At 41.5% G+C, this 22,261-nt stretch overlaps 1 protein-coding gene across 4 annotated transcripts in view; it reads right to left on the bottom strand.

The window, feature by feature from the left end:
• Nucleotides 1-18,355, bottom strand: part of TBXAS1 (thromboxane A synthase 1) — a 232,164-nt gene extending 213,809 nt beyond the window's left edge. For 3 of the 4 annotated variants that reach the window (XM_074871842.1, XM_074871843.1, XM_074871844.1), the window contains exon 1: nucleotides 18,171-18,355. In XM_074871842.1, the coding sequence (XP_074727943.1) occupies nucleotides 18,171-18,268 (98 nt within the window). In that variant the 5' untranslated portion in view covers nucleotides 18,269-18,355. The remainder of the gene's footprint in view (nucleotides 1-18,170) is intronic. The other variant, XM_074871841.1, reaches the window with a different exon arrangement.
• Nucleotides 18,356-22,261: the final 3,906 nt, after the last annotated feature.

Raw genomic sequence — 22,261 nt, 5'->3', positions numbered from 1 at the left:
TCATTTTTATAATCCGACACCAGAATAATTGAAGTAAATGTCATGAAAAGTTACTCTAACGCCTACATGCGTACTAACATGCGATATCTAGTAAGCAGCTGTGTTTTCACATAGTTAGATCAAAGAGGCTGCAGAACAAGAAGGTCATGGCTTGGTTACAGTGTCTAAACAACTAAATCAGTGGGTACCACTGGGCCTGTCACTTGATCTCACTACCCTGACCTCACCAGCTCTGGAATTTAGTGACCTTCCCAGATCAATATTTCAGAAATGACTGAAGTTTTAGAGTATGCAGAGATTCTCTCAGTGTTGGCTAAATAATTATATCAAAAGTCCAGGAAAGGGGAAAACTTGTCCCCCCTTTCCTGTTAGCATGCATTTCTCAATTGCTCTGGAACACAGCACACACCCGGGGGGGACCAGTGATCTTCCTTTGCAATTTGCATCAGAGTATTTCTTTCAATAGAACATTTTGGAGATCTTCAACATTTTTTTTTTTTTTAATCAGGCTGCTATTACAGCCTTCCTTGCAATTTTTTCAGCTCATATTTTCTGGGACTGTGTAAAGACACGTAGGAAGCTCCACCCCCTAACTTTTTTGTCATTTTTACCTCTGTAAACAGAAAGCCAGGCTCCTTGGCTGTCAAAATTTAATCACGTGCAATTGTATTTCCTTCTGCCAACTTTCATTGTAATATCATGCATGCAAGGAGGAGGAAACAGGGCTCAGTTCATAGCCAACATACTGATATGACTTTGTTTTCTATGCACCTGACACCTGTTTGTCTGGTTCCAGATCACCAAAAAGCCTACACTGGCCACATGAATTAAATTGAGTTTCAAGCTTTGGGGTTTTTTTTAATTTTGTTTTTCACAATAAAAAATAGCCTACTTTTAAAAACTTGGCTAAGACTTCTTCCTTAAAGTTTTATTAGTTCTGCTCCACAAGAATAAAACTGGCAACAAAATCTCACAGCTTTATCATGAATCCCTCATTATTTGGATTTTTCTGAAAGCATCAGTATTAAAGCTGCATGATTGCATAAGGAAGTGGAGTTTGGGCATGGATAAAGGGCTCCAACTAAAGCTTATTTCTAGGCTTGTGGTTGCTAGGTAGAACCAAAACCAATCTCAAAGTCCCAAAACCTATGAGGAAGTAAAGACTTGTTTATGCTTAAACACCAAAAGTGAGAGTCATCAGGGTTAGGGTTCCCCCCCACCCCCAAAATAATTGCACAGTATTTTGGAGTTTGAATAATGAATTTAATCATTCAAAATCCTGCAGTGGTGCATTCTGCCCATGGCAATAGCATGCGAGCGTAAGAGGCTTTCCTAGCCACCTGGAAAGATAACACCCACCCCCAGCAGCAACACGTCGCAAACTGCCATCCCTCAAAGATGGCCAGATGGTTGTCTCAGCAAAGAGACAGGTCTTTAAAAGTAAGGACTTGCGCCAGTGGAAAGTCCTATTCTCCAAGAGACACATTTTCTGCCAGAACTGCAAAAGATTCCCCCAACACTTCTGTTCCCAGCATTCACACGCTGAACAGTAGGGATGACGATTATTTAGGAGGTTTGGCTGTTACTGGAGCATTCTGTGGAAGAGCAGTGACATTTCTACTGCAAAGTAAGCTTCCCAAACCTACCTACAATGCTGGGATATACAAGCCCTGAAATGGATTGAATGTTGGTAATCCTGCTGGGACTGCCACAGAGACTTGTCTTCTCCAAGTTAAAGTATATAAAGTGAATTTATTCTGCTCTGTATTTCAGAGCTCACACTTCAATTTAGAGCAACTCCACAGAGTTCAGCGGTGCTGTTCTTGCTTTACAGCAAGGTAATAAAGATCATAATCAAGACTTCTATGCTGCTAAGATATTTCTTACTTGGTTTTGTTAGGAAAGGTATATTCCTCTCATCACAAAGGCATGCGTAGTTAGATAGCACATTGTGTAAAGATTATTTCTCCCGATGCGGCTGGCTCTGACTTTAACTGTGGCATTTGAGCACCCTTACAGACTAAACATGAACAACAAAATGTTCTTCATAGATGAAAACTAATTTAAAAGCATCCATTTAACTTGCATTTGGCAGTTAGAAGAATGCTAGTTGCTTGCATGCTTTTAGATAGTGAGGTTAATGGCCCTTCAAAAACAACTCCAAAATAGTCTGTAGTGACATACCATAAATAGCGAGGGCTGGGAGTTCCTTTTTAGTTCCTTTTTGGTAGTCAACAGTAAGGGAAATGGCGGTTTCAGGAATTTATCTCCTCTTCCTCCTCTTGTGCATGCACATGCAAGTGTCATGCTACACAGATAAAGCAAAGCCAGAGCTGTACCCACATTCACTTGTGGCACTGCTGAACTCCCTGTTCTGCCCAAGGATTCCTCACCCAAATCACAAATATCTGGTGGTTAAAAAAAATTATATGTTTGCATATCTAAGTTTATGAACTCAGAATTAGTCTGTAAATAATCTGCAAAAGTCTGAGGTTGAGGAAATGAAGCTATAAACGAAGAGCACAACTAAACTAATGAAAAGATAGGGCATTCATGTAAGTGCTCCTTGTAATACTGAAAGAAAAAAGAAGTGGGTGAGCAACCATTTGTTAGAAACATGTCTGTTAAGAGACACATTTGCAAGAATTGGTATTTTACACAACCTTCTAAGGCTAAATTTCAAGTTTCAGTTTGCACAGGCCTTCACCAGGCTAAGACTTCAACTGATCTTCTAAACCATATCTGAGTTTACACCTTAATCTGAAAGTCAGTCTAGATTAAACATATAAATTCAGGAGCTGAAGAAACAACCAGACCAAACATGATGCATCAGCTGGGACTTTGCCTGAGGACAATCCCAATTGTTCTTCACTTCTCCAAAGAGATTAACTCATTGCTGAAGGGATGACCCTAATTACTGGACCTCTGATTTTTTTTTTAGACACAGCATGTACAAAAATATTTTTTTAAAAAGAGAGAGAGAGAGATTTGCTCGTAGGAAATGTAAACAACAACTAGCCAATAATTAGAAGGAAATAATTGCTTCCCATTATCTCTGACATGCAAATCCTAGATGTAAAGTGAAATTGAAAGAACACAGATTATGCAAGACATGGTTTCCATCTAAGAAAAAGAAGCCAGTTTCTCTGAATGTTGCAGTTGCAGAGTTGAATAATACATCTTGGGACAAGTTGCTAGCCAAGTTGGACCACATGTTTTCATTTCATTTATTTTTGAGGACCTCTAAGGATGCATTTGATCTTCACCCGACTGGTAGCCAATGTTTTGTCTGAATAGACATTGTCCATACAATGCACACATTTGATATAAAGTATATTACCCAATTTGAAAATTCTGTTTTCAGAATTTCAGAATTCAGAATTCAGAAATCTCACTATTCTGTCAGATGTTACCTTGCAGTTTCAACTGAATAAGGTTTCATAAGCAGTTCAGGGAGAGAAAGGCAGGTGTGAAACTATTTTAAAGGGAATAAAACCTCTGAAAATAATTAGTTACACCATGTACTACCAGAATCCCCTAATAAAATCACGGCAGTCAGAACATGTCAACTGGCTGGAGCAAAGTGGCCAGCGGATACCCCGGGGAAGGGATCTGGCCCTAGGAAATGTGGCCTGGCTGGCCAGTAGGCAAGTGCTTTGGGCATGCTGGGGAGCTGTGCAAGAGGACAGGCATGATCAGGCTTGGCAAGATTAGGTCAAGTGAAATATTGGATAAACATAATTGCACAAATCACATCCCTGAAAATCTCCATCAATTTATCATCAGCCTAAGCATTCGGAGTTTCTCTGTCCTTGTGCAGATCCTCAGCTGAACAAACAGGCATGACCCACTGAGATCCAGTCCTGTAGCTCTAATGGTGCCTGTGTTACCTGCAGCCACCTAAATGAAATCCTTTTCTTAGGTGAAGAGAATACAGCCTAGCATCTACCTCAGATCCTGCCTGGATTGGCAGCACAGGCACTAGCTGCCTCCATCAGGGAGGAAAAAGCCACTACCACCAGAGGGTTCACTTAGATGGGTTGAAGCTCGTTGCCTTATCTTTGCAAATGGAAGCACTGAGTTCTGTGCTTGGGCTGTTTAAACAAACTCCTGCTCAAGCATGGACTCCTAGTTCTCCCAAGTCAGTAGTGACCTAAAGTTCCTTTTGTTCAACAGTTTTAATAGCTTGTACAAAAAGAAAAAAAAAAAAAATCAAGCAATGGTCTTAGCCCACCATTCAGCACCTGGTTACACTTTAGCTCAGTTCCAGGCAGAAAGTGCCAGAGCCCAAAGGTCAAGACAGAGCATGCGTAAAGCCATCCCTGATTAATTGGTCTTTCATAGATTTGTTAATATCCAGGTCCCCGAAATTCTGCAATACTCAGGAGCTGCTGTCTAGATTCAGTGTGACAAGACTCAGTGATGTGCTTTTGTCAATAAGTACACACACTTCATGCTTACTTGCTTTACTTAAAGTACAAATCATAAATAGTTGTATGTGACAAATTCCCCGGTATTGAACCTTCACGGCTGCCAAGCAGCATGCTGCAGAACAGAACAAGGAGGGCTATAATTTTCTTTTCTTTGTTTTGTTATTTGACCTTCAGTTTTTCAGTTGTCCTTGGATCAGTCTGGAACTAAATATAGCCCTTTCAGCATTATTTATATGTTTAACCCAAAGCTACCCACGTGTGTCAAGGGACTATCATAACACTGTTCTAAATTATTTTAACAGCTTATTTTAAATTGGAAAATGTGTTTTTTGAAAAACCATTGTCAATTAATTATGATTCCACAAACTCCTACCAACTCTCCTGTGTTTTGTAACAATTTGCTCGCAGCCTATGAGACAAAGCCTCCAACTTGCTCAGAGAAAGCTCCTGAAACTGTCCAGCCTTTGAAAATGCTGACTGATCTTTAAATTAACACATTGATAATGATTTTGGCGACCAGCTATTTACAAATGCAATGCAATTTACAAATAAAAAACCAAAGATGGATCAGCTGCATCCTTGGGGATCAACAGTCATTGGGGCTGAAATGTCCCTTAGTGCACTGTATCTCTACAAACTATTTGGAATGGGAACCAAACCCACCACATTCAACTGAAAGTCATTAGTGTCTGACTGCATACAGTAATTCCTCACAAACTGAGCAATATATTTTTCAGTCAAAAGGTCTTTACCAAGGAATGAAAAGACAAAACAGCCACTGTAATGATCCTCCATGAAACCTTGAGAAAGGGCATTTTCCACCTCAGGTAGTGGTTCTGTGCTATGTATACCAGCTACAGAGTTAACCAAAACAAAAAAGAGCTGGGTGGGTGAGTGGACAGATAGACGGGCGTACATACACACACACAATTTCTGTCACGTAAGAGCAATTTCCCCTATATCATCACAATTCTGCAAACAGCATCAATTTTCTTTTATTTACATAACCAGTATGAGCAACTTCAGAGAAAGATTTATGGTACAGCTTGGGTTTCTGTGTGGATTGCTCTTTTACTGTATCAATATTATGTTTAACAACATTTTTCAGTCAGAAAAAGGTCCATGTGAAAGTTGAAAGGTGAGAGAATTATTTCTAACTGTTCTCAGGTAAGAAAGAAAAAAACCCAACACTTTTATCACTGGTCTAAGCAATGCAAGCCAAATTCAGCCTATAAATTTAAAGGGCTTGCACTAGTAAATCAGCTTAGAGTGGTTATTTAAGAGTTCAGAATTTCTTGGATAATGAATGAGACAAGTTGCCCACGTAAACTTTACCGAAATGTTTTTAAATTTTACAGTCAGCTCTATAACTTGACACAAAATAGTGTCACCCAGAAAAACAACCAGCCATTGCAACTAACAACTGGGACAAGATTTCTGACTGTTAACCACCTCCATTTAAAGCCAAATTTTCAAAAGAACTGAGCACCTAAAATATTTTGCTTCTTTGGAAAAAAAGTCAGCTATTTTACAGTGCTTACCTTTCATTTCCTTAAAGATTTGAGTTCAAGCTTCATAGATGCTACAAGCCTAAATGCTCAGACATAAGCAAACCACCTTGGGAAGCATATTCACAAATACAAGTTTTTAAAAACTGATTCATGTGCACTTGGCAGTCAGTGAAATTTCTACTGAACTTTTGTTGCTGCTCCCTGACTTTACCAGGGCAACGGCACAAAGTAAGTGGAACCGAGTTCTCAAGCAAGTTTGAGACCCTGATTTAATGATACAGTAAATCCAGGTTTAGGGCAAGAAGCCTCTGAACAGAACCATCCCAGCCACACCACCCAAAGAATTGATCTGGTAGAAATGAGCTTTGTTAACTCAGATTTGTTAATATGGAAAAGTGAACTTTGAACCAGATCAAGTACAGCCCATCTTCTCCCAGTAGCATAGCAGAAATGGTATAAACTAGTTGTCTTGCACTCCAATTAATTAAATCAGAATTGTCTCGTGCCCACCCTGGTCTAGGTCAGATCTGCCTTAGAGAATGATCCAGTGCTGATGAGTGTGAACCCGCAGCCCGAGTGCTGCAATGACAGATACTGGCATGGTGTGGAGAGACTGCAGTTTTTCAAAAACACAGAACAACATATCAACAACAGAATGAAGATATACAAGGCAAAACCAAGCTGGTGTCATAAAATACCTTCAGGGTCAACAGCTAACGTCCCTGTTATAAAAGTTCTATTGGTTTTACCCAAGGTTATTTCCTTAGCTGCCAGAAGTCATTTGGCTAGAGATGGGATAAGGGGGCTGCTTTGGGCACTGAGCACGATCTATCCAAGGGTCAGATCAGTTATGTTCTGCTGCTTATTTAGAAGCTGTTTATTCTGAGTCATTTGCTGTGTATTTATATATAAATAGAAATGTATACATATGTGTGTACATACATGCATACTTACAGGCTGTTTACATAAAAGTTCTCAGGAGCTTTTTGGATGAGAAACCAGTATTTTCCTTCAGTTCTAAACCATGCTTTATCACGATGACCAGAAGAAGTGTTGCCAAATTTTATTGCCCTCCTGCCCCCCTGCTAGCTCCAGGTTCCTCCACGTCTTGGAGGCTACTGACTATTTATGGCAAAAAAGGAGTCCATTAACCTAGCAATGCTCAAACTTTTATCACCTTTCCCTGCCCCTGCAAAGGTAAATACTACTCCCCCAGGCCTCAGTTTAGGAACATCTGGCTTAGCCACCCTCCTCCTGTACAGAAGCACATCTCAGGAGGGGGAAATGAGCAGAAAGATGCTGCTGAGATAAGAGACATCTGCAGCTGCACCTTTGCCAAGGGCTGACCTGCATGTATTCCCAAGCATGTGAGACCTCACTATGCACATTATCTACCAGCTCCTCATGAAGAAACCTCTGCTCTTTTTCATGCTTGATCTCTTTTCATGGTGCTGCTGGGTCTCACACCCCCCACTGCAGCTTTTGGCCATTCACCTGAGCCTCTGAACTGTTCACCATGGCCAAACAAAAGCAGGAAAGCAAGAGGTACCATCATCCAAGGGCTTCCAAAAGGCTGAAGGGGCCACTTCTCATTGCCTTCTAGCAGGCTTATTCCCGCAACAGACTTGTGCCCGGCCACAAAGCCACAGTAGCACCAGAGAGGAACTCCTCACCAACACAGACACATGCAAGTACACACAGGGCAGCAAACTCTGAACAAGCATTTTGGCTGTACCCTCATCCTTCCCATGTTTATGATGCACAGAAACTCACTCAGATTATTTCTGCCCCTCATCCTCCCACAGACAAGAGCCCAAACCCATACAGAGTGAAGACACAGTGGTTGTGACTGCAGAGCTCCTCCAGCATATCTCTAGCATTGCTAAACTATACGCTATTAAACAACCAAATATCTCAAATTTATTAGTAAACTTATTACAGCATTGTAAAAGAAAAAATGCGGGGTTTTTTTATGATGGAGCTGCCACTGTCTGGAGGAAACCTGTGTTTTGCAGACACAGAAAGGCACACACGTATTTCATATGGTGCATTGCAAGCTGCACAGAATAGAAAGCAGCTGGAGGAAAATGGCTATAGAGAAATGGTTCTCCTGGGCATCATCTGTTGATTTGTTTTGTTTATAGAAGGAATGAGATTTTTATCTCTGCTCAAAATATAAAATGCTTTCATGGCACTGAGCTCACTGCTTGGCTATGCTCTCACTCAGGAACGTAAATAAAAAGGGGGGGGAGGAGGGAGAAAAGGCTTTACCGCACAGAATCCCTAGCAATGTCAAAAATTAAATAAAAAAAATGTCCATCAATGATACAGTCTAGGCTTGCAAGAGGAACTGAGTCACCAGCTACCATGGAAATGAGGGCCTCCTTACCATGCTTGTTAATAGCTTGCTTCTACTAAAGCTGAGGAGGCAGGTTAGGGGACAAACTACTCAGATCCCAAGTCTCAAATCCCAGCCGAGTCCCAGCAGGATGAACATCCTTACTCTGTGAATAAACCAGTCCTTATGAGATGCATGGTCTGCAAAGGCACAGACTCTTAATGATCCTTCCACATCTTGTGCCCACAGCTGATATTCCAAACTCCCTCTGCAACCTTGCTCTGGGGAGATTCTTCACTCCTCTGTGCCTGACAGCCAAAATCTGATGGTCTCTTTCTTTCAGCAACAGGGCTCTGTGTCCTAGGAGAACACCAGACAGCTGGTTTTCCACTCAAGTTGATAGCACTGCCATTTATATTAAGCAAAAGTCATATCTCAGGAAAGAAAATAAATTGTGAAACCACTAAATACTTAACTACTGGTAATAATTTTAACTTTTTAAAGTTTAAAAACATAACTACTGAGGATGGTGTCCAAACTGTGAGAAATGACCCGAAGTCTAAAACTTTCTGGTAGACAAAGTTTAAAATAATATTCCTCTGAGATCTGAAAGGCTCAAGGTTTGTTGCCATAGCTAGGAATAGTTATCACAAAACTGAGGATCCTTTATCTTTGCCCCACCTATTCTTAGCTCTTAAGAGGAGATTAGAGACATCAAGCCAGATACAGATCTAGAAGTGAAGGCTGCTGAACATCACTCCAGAACAGCCTCACTTCATTAGCTACAGAGTGGATCTGAAGTCTTTCTGGGACCACCGAGAGGTGTTTGCTCTTCTTAAAGCTGTGTTGTCTCTCACTCAGCCAGAGGTGTGACCTGACTGGTTACTGAGGAAATATTTGGGCAGCCCAGAGTCCCATGCTGGGTACAATACATCATAACTTTCAGTGACACGAAACAATCCAGAACATTAGTGTTTTACTCACTGAAATCTGTTTTTCCATAAACATACAGCTTCTCAGTTTTCCTACCATGAAGCCTATACTGAGGTCTTTCTTGGAGAGATTGCTGCATCTCAACCCATGATATTTCAGAAAATCTTAAAATTGAGATTTGTTAAAGTCTTCAGAGGGCATGCAGATCACATTGATATTTTAAAAGTTGGAAGAAGGCCCTTGCATTCTTGACCACTATCACTCTCTGTCCCTCATGCTAGCATGCAACACATTGAAGATCCTTTAGCTGCTCCTTCCTCTCCCAGGGTGGCTGTATTTCATGTCTTTCCCACATTTCAAACCACGTGCCTCAATGACCTCTTCATCTTGTTATAGCTCTACTGAGAGGGTGTTTACATAAAAGCTCTTTGGAGCTTTTTGGATGAGAAACCACAAACATGCATGCAGAGATTACATCAGATTTATTGCTACTGAATAAGTTAAAAGAATACTTAGGGTTACAGGTTCAAAACTCTGCCAATAGTTCTCATCCAAGAGCATTCATACAGCAGGAGCTTGTGATCATACAGTTACCAATTACCCATCTCCTCTAAAGTCCACTGCCTTTTCATCCTTCCCATACCTCTCAACTATCACAAGGTTTCTACTAGCTGAAAGGAACTATTCTTTCGAAGGAAGCAGACTTCACTTTGTCAACACAAGCACATAGCCACTGCCCCATGCCCTACTCCCAATACAGATCTTAGTTCAGCTCCTTTCCTCCAGCCTCAACTTTCCCAAACATCCTTGGCCTCAATCTGTAATGACCCACTTTGAATTCATATGGAGTCATATTCTTCTGTTCTCACTCATTCTTCCCAGTCCTTCTCCAGCCATTGCTGGGCATCCAGCTTCTTTTCCTATCCAAGAAACAAACCCATATAACAGCTTTTGCCCTTTCCTTTGTTTATTGATTCCTTAATAAACTCCCCCAAAAACCCCACAGGTTCTGCAGAACTGTGAAAGAAAGGACTGGACAGGGAAGAAACTACCAGAGGAATGGAAATGAAGAATCTACCACATTCTAGATGACCCCTGCATTAAAACTCTAGTATCCCTATTGACCTACACAGTCACTCCATCCATAGAAAATAGATGTAAAATAAACAAGCAGAACTTAAAAGAAATTGTCACCAGTGTAAGCAGTGGCACATAAAGCGAGGGGATGAAGAGACAGATACTGAAAATAGTTTTCTCAAGCTCCTCCACAATTCCTGTGAAAGTGAAATAAATGCATTTCCAGACTCAAGCCAGAAAATACTTTGAGCTCTTTCTGCTGGCTGTTTCTCAACAGTTAGCACACACTTTGCTCATGGAACAGTAAACTTTGTTTTCAATGGGGAAAAAAGCCAAAAACAAACCTAGGGAGATAACAGATAAAGAAATCCATCTAAAGGTTTCGGGTATGTCAAGGGGAACTGATAAAAAACGATCTCTCGATAATATGTCAATATTTTATTTTAAAATAGTTTTCAGACAGCTCCATTAAATACTGTATAAAACCTTCCTCCAGAGGAGCAAGGCATGGCAATCAAAGGCATTAATTAACAGTGAGCCAGCAATGAGGACAAAACACACCAAACAGTTATTGATGAAGCCTGATACAAAGACAAAAAGGAGTGAAGAAGAATATAAGGCAACTTTCTTTTAATGATGGGAGCAGTGCTCAGGGAGACAAGAGAAGGCAGAACACAGATTTACTTTTCAGCACTCTGAGGAAGTCTCACCTGTCAAAGCTGCCCAATTGATTTAACTTTTCATTTAAGAAGGAGCACAGCCAGGCTGGCAGGACACTGAAAGATGTGGAGTGACAAGTCCACGCCCCTTGGAGCACATGAGGATGCAAAACTAGTCACCCCAGTGCAGGGCAGTCACAGGAACTGCCAATATGCTGCCCTGGGGTTCAGGGGAGAGCAGAGTTCACAGCACTGTTCAGAGGAATTACAACAGTCCTGAGAGGCCCCTCTGAGCCTGGCAATTAAATGCACAGACACAGCAAGAGATAGCCCCTGCACAATGGGATGGAGTGTCACACTGCTCACACAGGCAGAGCCTTCTCTTTAAGGAGGTTGTTTACATTGCCTTCTTTCATCATCTAATTTCAATTCCATTTTGTGTATCAAGAGCATTGCCTTAAATTCATCCGGTTCTTAATACAGTCAGTGGATCTCCCACTCTGGGAGCATGAGCTCCCAGAAGCTAATTCAGAGCACCCAAAACTAGTTTGCAAGGTGCCTGAATATCCCCAAGATGAACAAAGCAACCTGCCCCAAGACAAACAGCAGATCAGAAGTTAAAAGTAAATTGCTAGTCCAGAAGAGCTAAGTGAAGCTCCAGAGAAGAACCCCAGGCAGAAGCTGCCCAATGAAGAAGCCAGAGTAATTCCCCCGCCTGCCAATCTCTCCTGCCTGGTCAACCCAGTCCAGACCAGACCCAGTCCATTCCAAGCCCTGCAGGAAGGGAAAGCAGAAATGGGATTGCTTAAGGGCTGCATCCAGCTCCTGTTGGCCTGGCAGCATTTGTGAGCTTTAGCCAGCTTTGCAGTATGCTCCACTGGACACAACATCTGGAGACAATGACAGAAGACAGGTATATACAATTGTTTTGTGAAAGGAAGCTAACCTATCCCTGTAGGTCTACCTTAACATACTATTAATGCTATAATCTCCATGCACCAAAACCAAATTGTGCTTCAGGGATTTTATGGGGAGAGGCATGAAAAGGTTTAGGAAAAAATGAAGACGAGGAGGAATGAATAGGCTGGACATTTACTCCTTCACACAGGGTTGTTAGGGTAAAATGCACCTTCACAAAAGCAAAAAAACAGGAAGCACTTGAGGGTCTTCAAATAAACACAGCTGGAGATGTAATCTCTAAGTTTTTTTTAAAAAAAAAAAAAAAAACCAACAAATTTGAACAGGCCTCTGAGTTTTGCAGTGAAGTGCAAGCAAGCAAAACAAAAGCTGCACATCACTAAAGGCTGAGATACATTTATCAGGCTAACCAGGGTTTTATAACAGCCTCTGAGGACATCCCAGAGAATTTAACTCTGAAGCTGCAAAAGCAATGATGGAAAATTGTTGTACCTCTCCCCCCACAAAAAAGAAGACTTTATTTACCTAAAAGCAGCATAATCAGGGCACCGAGTGAACTTCATTCTGGATGACCAAATCTTTGCTTCCAGTGAAAGAAAGTATTTAGTCTTTTGTGGTGTGGCACTTTTCCAAATTATAATTCAGTATCCTACTCTGCTCTTTCTCAGGCTCACCTAGAGATGCTTGATTTAGCTCAAAGATGAGGCCATATATTGCACAGCTGTGGGATCAAATTATGTTTGACACGTTAGTGGGAATTCCAGATTTACTTGATGTAAAGCCGCGTGACAAAGACAATTCAGAATCTGTTAGTTTTTTCTGTCATCACCAGCAGTTTGCTGATGTTTCCTGTTGAGTCAGATCCTTCTAGTTTTCATAATGGGACATTTGAATGAAGGGGAGGGAAGCAGAATGACTTCCACTGACATAACGGCCATTTTAGGAAAAAACCAAAACCAGCTGGGGTTAACAGAATATAAAAAAACAAAATTTCCCTGCCTTCTGACCCTATAAACCTGATTCAGGGTTCACCGCAAACTGAGAAGCTGCAAGGTTGTACCAGGGGAAGGCTCATTAGGGATGGTAACCTTGCAGCCCAGCTGTGAGGCCAGCCACCGCTGTGGGAGGGATGTGCAAGACGGAGGAGAGCTCAGCAGCCAGTGCCCAGCAGCAGTACATGAGCATCAGCCCTGAGCACTCGCCGTCGGCAGAGCTGTGCTTTTTGCCAGTGAAGGAAACAAGCATACTTTAACATCGGAAGATTAGGATGTCTCTCTGAACCTCTCAACACAATGAGCCTGACATGAGAGCAGAGCTGTACATCTTTACAGGTGTATGTTGGTGCTCTGTACCCAGGCCTGTTTCCAGCCGTAATGGTCCTTGCAGCCCTGTGCCTCTGATGGCAGCAGTGACAGCTGGTAAAGTTTGGGCTTACCCACCCACAGTTGGTGCTCCTTCCAGAAAGGATCCAAGTTTTGTGCTGCCTGATACTGGATGTGTCCAGAAGTGTTATCTGGATGCATTAGGGAGAATAACCTGATCACCCTATGCCTGCACTCAAACCATAAGCCTAGAGCTCTAGCAATCAAACATCTTCTGTAAATACTAATTTTTTGAGTAAAAAATGGTGCCAGATATAGTTTTAGGTGGCATCTAGCTGGAAAAATAAAATACCTGAGATCTGTTTGATCTCACTTTTGCCTCACTCAAGCCCATTCTGCAAAACCAGAATGAAGTTTTATTTGGAGACAGATTATCTCTAAACTTTCCCTTTCAGAGCCCTTTCTAAAACCACAGATATAAAGTAATGCCAAACAAGCAATAGTATTGAAGTCACCTGTATCAAAATACTACCTGTCCTGAGATTAAATTCTGATGTTGTCTAGTACAGGTGTGGTACCAACTGATGAACTCTAACACATGTTGTCCCACATGTCTAAGTAGCTCCTGCATCTAAGTGTATGCAAACATCTAGGATTAAGGCCAGAGGAAAAAAAATATTAAGTTTAGTTTTCATTCTTTTTGATCAGAGACTGCAAATGCTTTGGGTTAGGATTGACTTTTTATGCAATGAGTGGACAGTATCTAGATCCAGTGGAACCCAAATCTCTCAATCTCCCTATACATTTCTGTAATACAAGTGATCATTAATACTGCTTCACTGTAAAAATGGCATCTTTCTGAATGATTAAATTTTCAGAAACAGACAAGAACACCACTAGTATACCTTTTGCTATGTTTGAAAGCATGCAATTAGACATGTATCCTACAAACATAAACAAACACCTCCCATCCAACCTCCATGTTTCTAAAAAAACCCAAGTTTGTTTAGACAAGGGGTTGATAATCCAGTTTGAACACAGGTATCTGAATGCTGTGACAGCTTCTTCATAATGCTAAGCTTATGGTACATTAAACTTTAAAGCAAGATAAACTCCTGCTTTCATTTTATCAAACATCTTCCCAGACAGCAAGAAGAAAGACACAAAGCAATGTTTGCAGCTACAACCAAGCATGGGATACCCAACTCGGCGTATGTTTGAAATGAAAACGAACATGTTGCATAGATATACTACTGTATTTTTCAATAGAGACTATCACTGGGATTTGTAAATGTTAACCTCATTCCTCCCTTAAGTGCTTATTTTTATTTCATGCCTGAAAAAAAACTGAGATTCACAAAGATTAAGCAAATGGAGACAGCAGTCCTTGCAGTTGAGAAAGGAAGTGCTCTTAAAAGAAACTGCTCTGATACTCAATTTGTCTAGTAGCAATTACAGGGGGTGGGAGAGACATGGACAAGACATTTTTTAGGAGTACTCAGTGTTGTGCCACTGGTATTACTGAACTTCATGTATTTAGCCATATTACACCTTTTTGCTGTTGGTTAAGCAGTAATTTCATTGTCTGTCACAACAGTAATGAGGTAGCAACAGCCATCGAAGAATCCATGATATGAGATCTGCAAGAAGAGACTTTGACCTACTGAGAGCAAGTGCTAAGGATGGGGAGGGTAGACAGCAAGCAGGCTTGAGCAGCCTGTTAAATTAACAGATTACCAAACAAAGCAACCTAAGGTTTGTTCTTCCCATTTCAAATCTGAAGAGACTGTGTACCCAAAAGCTTCTCTGTTCTTTCTACTCCCAACATTAAAACAACTACCTTAGAAAGTCTCTCCTTACAGCTGACTTAAGGTCATGTGGAAGACAAACACTGAGAGATTATAGTTGCTGAATTTTTCCACTGATTTAAAATTGACACAATACACTACACGCATCACCTTTATGAAGGTGATGTACACAATACACTACACCGATGGCAACACATGAGAAATCAGAGATGTGCTATTAGAGGATTGGTTATAAAGAGTTATTGATGATCTTCACTGTACCATAAATAAGTCTAAAAAAATTTATCAAATCATACAAGTTTCCTCCTAAGACCTGTATCTTCTCTAGAGGTTTATTTTTACGCAGCTACAGCCTCTCCTCCCTTTCGCAACCAACCCTTGCTTCTCTCCCTGTTTCATATGACCTCACCTTACCGAAAAATGTGAAAAGATTGGTCTTATCACAACTGAGCAAGATACCACCTGCCAGCTGAACTGTGATAAATCACAGCTGGCCTTACAATACACATGCTAACAGTGACTGAGGCTGAACCGATGGTCAGCAGCTCAAGGCTGTCATTCAAACCACCCAGTACCCCCATCCACAAAAATCATGCTAAGGAAATAATTCAATAACACAACAGTTGCCATCACCGTGTTGCTATTCTAGTGTGCATTAGATCTATTGACTCTCTTCTCTACCTGCAACTGCCTTCTGTTTAGACTGTAAGACTTTTACAGCCAACAAGATGGACAAACTGCCTCTTCCTTGTACTCACATAACAGTTGACACCATATGACCCCAATTAATCATAAGGTGCTTCCATAACAAAATTTACAACAGCAAATATTCATTCCTCCATTCCCCCATGACTGCCCTTCCGAAAAGATACAATGCTGGTAGAAAAAGCTAGAAAAAGAAGAATTCAGAAGTTATTAAAAAATGAGAATAAGGCTTAGAATGAAAACGTCAAAGGAACTTGAAGAGTTATTACTTTATTATTACTCCTGCCATACATAACACTTGTGTTTTCTGACTCCTAGAAGAGCCAGACAATTGGGTATGCAACATGATTGTAATAAAAACATTCTCTAAAATTAGGGACCTGTATTTCTATTAGCAACCCTTTACATACTCTTTAAATGAGTATTAAACTCATGCCATGAACAAAGGAAGCTGTGAGCACGCACTGGGTTTTACTTATTTGTTTAAACAGACACGCAGTATAAAAAAACTTTGTAAAAAATAGACTCTCAAATGAATAGGTTGACAGGTTTAAGCAACAACCACCACACTTGCAGATGTGCTTCAAGCCATTAACCTTACAGGTTCAGTCACTGCATTTTACAGAAATAAATGGATCTGAATAGCTTAGCCCCCAGGCAAACCTACCAATAGCCCACAGATGTTGCCCAGCATATTTCACTGCAAGTTTAAGAAACACCAGCTTCTCATTGGAGGAGTGACCTATACGCACCTGTACTTAATAAGCTACTTAAAATCAACCCATATCTGTAGATCAACAAGATTGGTTAGTAATAACCATTGGCAGGTAAGAGTATAAAACACTTTCCCATATACAACTCCACCTTCCTTTACTTGATGCCTTCACAGAACTCACCTTCAGCCAGGAAAAGAGAAGCTCTGAAAGGGGTATCTCTACTGTAAGGCAATTTCCCACCTCACTCCTAAATTGGACTTTTTGAAACTTATATGGTAGGCACTGAATTCAGCAGCTATCTGTTCACAGCCAGGAGCCTGGTTTAACTTTGACTTCAGTCTGCAATTAGAGCTAGGTTTGTTTATGGCAAGACTGAATTCTGCACTAAACTGCCATGTCTTCGTTTCAAGGGAAGGAACAACCTTCCTTAAATTGAACCAGAAAATGAGGCTCTGGAGAAGCATGCACCAGAACATACCCTACATTCATACGGAACAGTTCTGTGTCTTCAGAGACCTCAGCCCATCTTAACATGTACTACATGGAAGCATCGAGCTCCTTCAGCTGACTCGCAAGCATCTGGATCTCACCAACCGATCTGCATTTCTGAACTGTGGATGCACCTCTGCCCTCCCTATCACACCCTTAAGCTCACAGAGGTGCACAGGTCAGCAGCTAAACAGCATGGTTTTACTGAAAGATCTAGTGCCTCCATTCTTTTCCTGGTAAAATTCAAAGGAAGTAAGACTTGGACGTTTGTGATGATTTGGGCAGATCTTATTAAGAAAGCAGGCTCACCCACCTACTTGATATGGCAACATACATCAAATGTGGGCTTGACTTGACTGTTTTTCAGTCTCTCTAGACCCTCCCTTGAAACAGAAAGAAGTTGAACAAAGCTCAACAGGGTCAAAGAATAAAGAAATATGTGCAGAAGTGATCTGTCATTTACACTGCTGCAACAGAGTTGTGCTAAACTCATGATGCCATCACTATTCTCTTCTAGATTAGCTTTGGGTTTTTGTCAGAGATTCTTTTTCTACCACTGAAGTCCCTGAAACTTTTTTCTTGAACACACATACAAATGAGAAAAAACACTGGTTGACTGGAAGGCAGGATTTGAAGAGGTATTCATTCAAGTAAAAACAGTCAGAAAAGCACTCCCAGTTCGGCTAATTTAATTTCTGAAATAAATTATCTGGACAGGGTGGGTTTATTCATTTCAGTACAGCTCACTGCAATGCCTACTGTGCTAACCATTAGGGCTGCTGTTATTCTGATTTGTATCCACTACTCGGTGTGGAAAGAACAAGAGAGGAAATTCAAGCAGCAGTTAAAGTGTCTGTACACTTAAGCCAAGAAGCCTGGCAAGGGACAAGTGTGAAGCATAGTACAGAGAAGAGGTCCAACAAGTACTCGGTTTCTTTCTGACCAGCAACAATATTCCTGCTGCCTACAGAAACTAGTAAGAAACCACCAATAGTAAGTTCCTAATTTTGAGGACAATTTTTGTTAGCAGTTTGTTGGTAAAGCACTTACGAGAAAATATTGCAAGGAGAGAATTCTCTAAAAAGCATCATGAGTTCCATAAGTATTTATTTCAACCCCTGCATCCAAACCAACTCCCCCTCCATGTCCTTTCTAGCCAATTATCTTCCAGTTTCCCCTTATGAATAAAAGACTATAGATGTTGGGGATCTTCTGCAGGCTTTGTGTCTGATATGCAGCCCATATCACCATTATCACTTACCAGTACAGCAGGACCAGGAAGACTGCCAGCAAAGCCAGGGTAACCGTTGTACTATTCATTTCTATAGGGGCAAATTCCAGGAGATCTACAGGCCCCATTTTCCTCCACTGCAGCTCCAGCCTTGAGTGGTGTGTGCAGGGGAAAGTCTCTGCAAGAGCTGATAAAGCCTTCCACAGCTATATGAATGACATCTGCAGCAAAACAGGAACCAAGAGAGCAAAAACACATCAAGTCAAGTAAAAACTGCCAACCTTTCCTGTTCTCATCGACTGCACACTCTGAGAGAACTTGAAGGTTCCCTGCATGGTAGGATGTAGCAACTTCCCCCCTCCCACTATTGTTGACTGTCATGCCAGTAAATATTTACATACCCACTGCTTGAGACATCAGTGCTGTTGAATAGGTTTTTAGACATCAAGTATGGGAAACTGGGGAGAGTGTGGGGAAAAAAAGAGGGGAGGAGAGCCCGACCATGGTACAGATCATGGAAGAAGAATATAAAGACCCTTCAGGGGTGCCCTGGCATACAAACAGTGGCATTCTCTGAAGTAAGATCAACAGAGCATCTCTGCAACATTAAACTTCATTACCGTATAATCTCCAAACCGGTTATACCTTAAAAGAATGGAGCAAAGTAAACTTTAAATTATCACAACTAAAAGGAGGAATTAAGGGAAAACTCTTCTCATGTGACTACTGGAACACATATATAGAAAGAAAAACTAATGAGCAGAAAAACCCAACTGTACTACCAGGGTCCTCAAGTCAGCATCTGTCACATCGGTTAGTCCACACAGACAGCACTGTTTGGCTGTTTCATCTCAGGTTCATGAGTAATATGAGCAAATTTTCCTGGCTTAATGCAGTGGTACCCTTGAGGTACCATCAACCCGCCTCTCCAGAGATACTCTGGCAAACCCTGCATTGTATTTCTAGTATCAGCGTTAACATCAGTATGGCCACATCTACTATCTCTCCACTGTGGCACAGCCAAGCTGTCACACTCCCTTGAACAACCTGCACACGAACAGTCAAGCTTTGACTGCAGTTCAGAAAATGGTTTGTCCATAGTATAGGAATCATAGAATCATAGAATGGTTTGTTTTGGAAGGGACCTTAAAGATCATCTAGTTCCAACCCCCTGCCATGGGCAGGGACACCTTCCACTACACCAGGTTGCTCAAAGCCCCGTCCAACGTGGCCTTGAACACTGCCAGGGAGGGGCCATCCACAGCTTCTCTGGGCAACCTGTTCCAGTGTCTCACCACCCTCACATCACAGAGTTTCTTCCTTATATCTAATCTAAATCTACCCTCTTTCAGTTTAAAACCATCACCCCTTGTCCTATCACTATATTCCCTGATAAAGAGTCCCACCCCCAACTTTCCTGTAGCCCCTTGAAGTACTGGAAGGCTGCTATAAGGTCTTCCCGGAGCCTTCTCTTCTCCAGTCTGAACAACCCCAACTCTCTCAGCCTGTCCTCATAAGGGAGGTTCTCCATCCCCCCATCATCTACACAGCCCTCCACTCTCTGCCCAGCCTGTATTTGTGCATGGGATTGCCTCAACCCATGTGCATGGGATTGCACTTGGCCTTGTTGAACTTCATGAGGTTTGCACGGGCCCACCTCTCAAGCCTGTCCAGGTCCCTCTGGATGGCATCCTTTCCCTCCAGCGTATCGACTGCACCACACAGCTTGGTGATGTTGGCAAACTTGCTGAGGGTGCACTCAATCCCACTGTCCATGTCACCAACAAAGATGTTAAACAGCACCAGTCCCAATACCAACGCCTGAGGAACGCCACTTGTCTCCACTTGGACATTGAGCCATTGACAGCAACTCTGAGTCTGACCATCCAGCCAATTCCTTATCCACTGAGTGGTCCATCCATCAAATCCACGTCTCTCCAGCTCAGAGACAAGGATGTCATGTGGCACAGTGTCAAAAGCTTTGCACAAGTCCGGGTAGATGATGTCAGTCATCTGAATGCATCTGAAAGCTGAATTCCTCAGCTTTTTTCCATATTTTCCTGCCTGCAAACCTCAATCCTGTTTCAAGCATGTGATCCAGTCCAATTAGAAAGGTCAACCAGAAAGCAAACCTTGAAGCACTTCTATGAGAGAAGACCACCAACTTGTTACACACAAAGTTACCAAATGCCATTATCAAAAAAATCTTCAGGATTGCAGCAGCAACTTGCAAGTAAGCACTCTTGCCCATGACAAAATTCGCCAAACTGCCTGGTATCGTTTGTTACTTATGAAACTAGAAATACCCATGTTTGTACTGCAGCCTTCCCACCCATTCCAAATAACCTATTTTAAAGTTAAGGAAATCAAAGCTACCCAAAAAACTAGTTTTTTGAATTATACGGTATCCTTGAGAAACAGAAATTCTACAACATCTGATTCCCATAACACACCAGATGAAGAGTGGTTTCTTCTCATACAACCCCAAGATAATAGCTTAGATTTAATGTGCAAGGCTTCTCCAATATCACTGTATTACATTTCCTGCTCTTATCAGAGAAGTTAATAATATAGGTATCAAAAAAGTAAAATCTCTAACACAATGGAGTTTAATTTTAAGAAGATTTGGCTCTATTCTAACTGAATCACTGCTATTTTGGTTCTCCGTGCTTCACAACTGCATTAATTCCCTTCCAGCCTCAGATCCTTGCAGAATAAGTAAAAGGTGTTAACCAGCTCATCAGCTCCACAGAATAGCACAGTAGTTCACAGAAAACCTTGCTTATTGTATTAACAATGCTATTGCTATTCTGGGTCAATAATAGCTCTGCCAGTTTGCTGCTGCTGCCAAGTTCTCCAAGAACAACTGCAACAAGATTGAAGACCAGTGACGCAAGGAATTAATCAGTGGGCACAAGCCAATCCCAAACAGCAACTGATCCTGTGGGACTTTAAGAAAAAAAATAAAAATCAAATATCCATATGCATTAAAGTCTCTTCAAAAAACTAAACCAATCACCACAAGTGTAGAAGGCAAGAAATAATATTCCAACTTCACTGTGCTTTAATTTGCTTGGCTTTTTAATTAAAGGACATATTTTTCTGCACGTAGAAGACTGATGACCTCCTATTAAAGTCCATGGCAAAACTACTATCAGTAAACACAGAGTCAAGTACAGACCTCACTTATTTTTTAAGAAGCACTGGAGCCTTTTCCCAGTCACACTGGGAGGTAGGTGGGATGAATAGTTCTTAAACACACACATTATGAAAGAAAATAGGCTCTCACATCAGCATCCAGTTTGGAAGAGAACACATAATCAAGCTCCCAACAAAAACCACCACACTTTTCTGTTGTTGATGTTGGGGGTTTCTTTTTGCTTTGTTTTTTAAGCCTCAGCACCTGTTTCTAGCTGAAGAGTTTTAACTCTGCACCTCCAACCAGTAAGAAGGGTGGCACACAGCATTGACTCTAAAACCCACCTGGAACACTCCTAACCACAGACCCACGTGCTCACAGTTATAATCCCAGAGTTAAGGATCTCAGCTCCGTGAAGAGTCACAAAAATCCACATGATGCTTTGTGGGGTGGGGGGAAAGGAGTCAGGGATGCAGACAGCAATGAAAACAGGCTATTTACTGGTTCTGCATCTCTCTTTACAGGTCCTTTACATGAGAAACACCATCCTAATTAACTAGTTAATAGCACAAATATTTTTCACCAGCCTCCCAGTTCTTTTTGTGGAGCCACACTGGTCAGACTGATTATGATAATGGTATCAAAGAACTACAGAGACAGATACAAAGTCCTCACTAACTGCATGCCGGAGGAAGCCAGAGACAAGCAGAAGTGGAAGAGAGCCTTTTCCTGTCAGACTGCTATGAGTCAGCAGCACTGTCTGCATTTGCCTCCACAAGACTTCACTCAAGATTGCATCTACCAAGGTTCACAGCTTCTTGATGCAGTGCCATCCAAGCTCTTCTCTTCCGTAGCAAGTAAAATCTACAGATCACCACCTTGCTCAATATAAACTTCACCACCAACAACAAATGTTTAACACAAACTTACACTTGAGACACTCATCTCATCCTTTATTCCCCAGCACTGCCGTAACTGTAGC

Source organism: Strix uralensis, chromosome 5, assembly GCF_047716275.1.
Source record: "Strix uralensis isolate ZFMK-TIS-50842 chromosome 5, bStrUra1, whole genome shotgun sequence".
Classification (NCBI taxonomy): domain Eukaryota; kingdom Metazoa; phylum Chordata; class Aves; order Strigiformes; family Strigidae; genus Strix; species Strix uralensis.
Note: the sequence above shows the minus strand (reverse complement) of the source record. Positions and strands in the feature narration are given on the sequence as shown.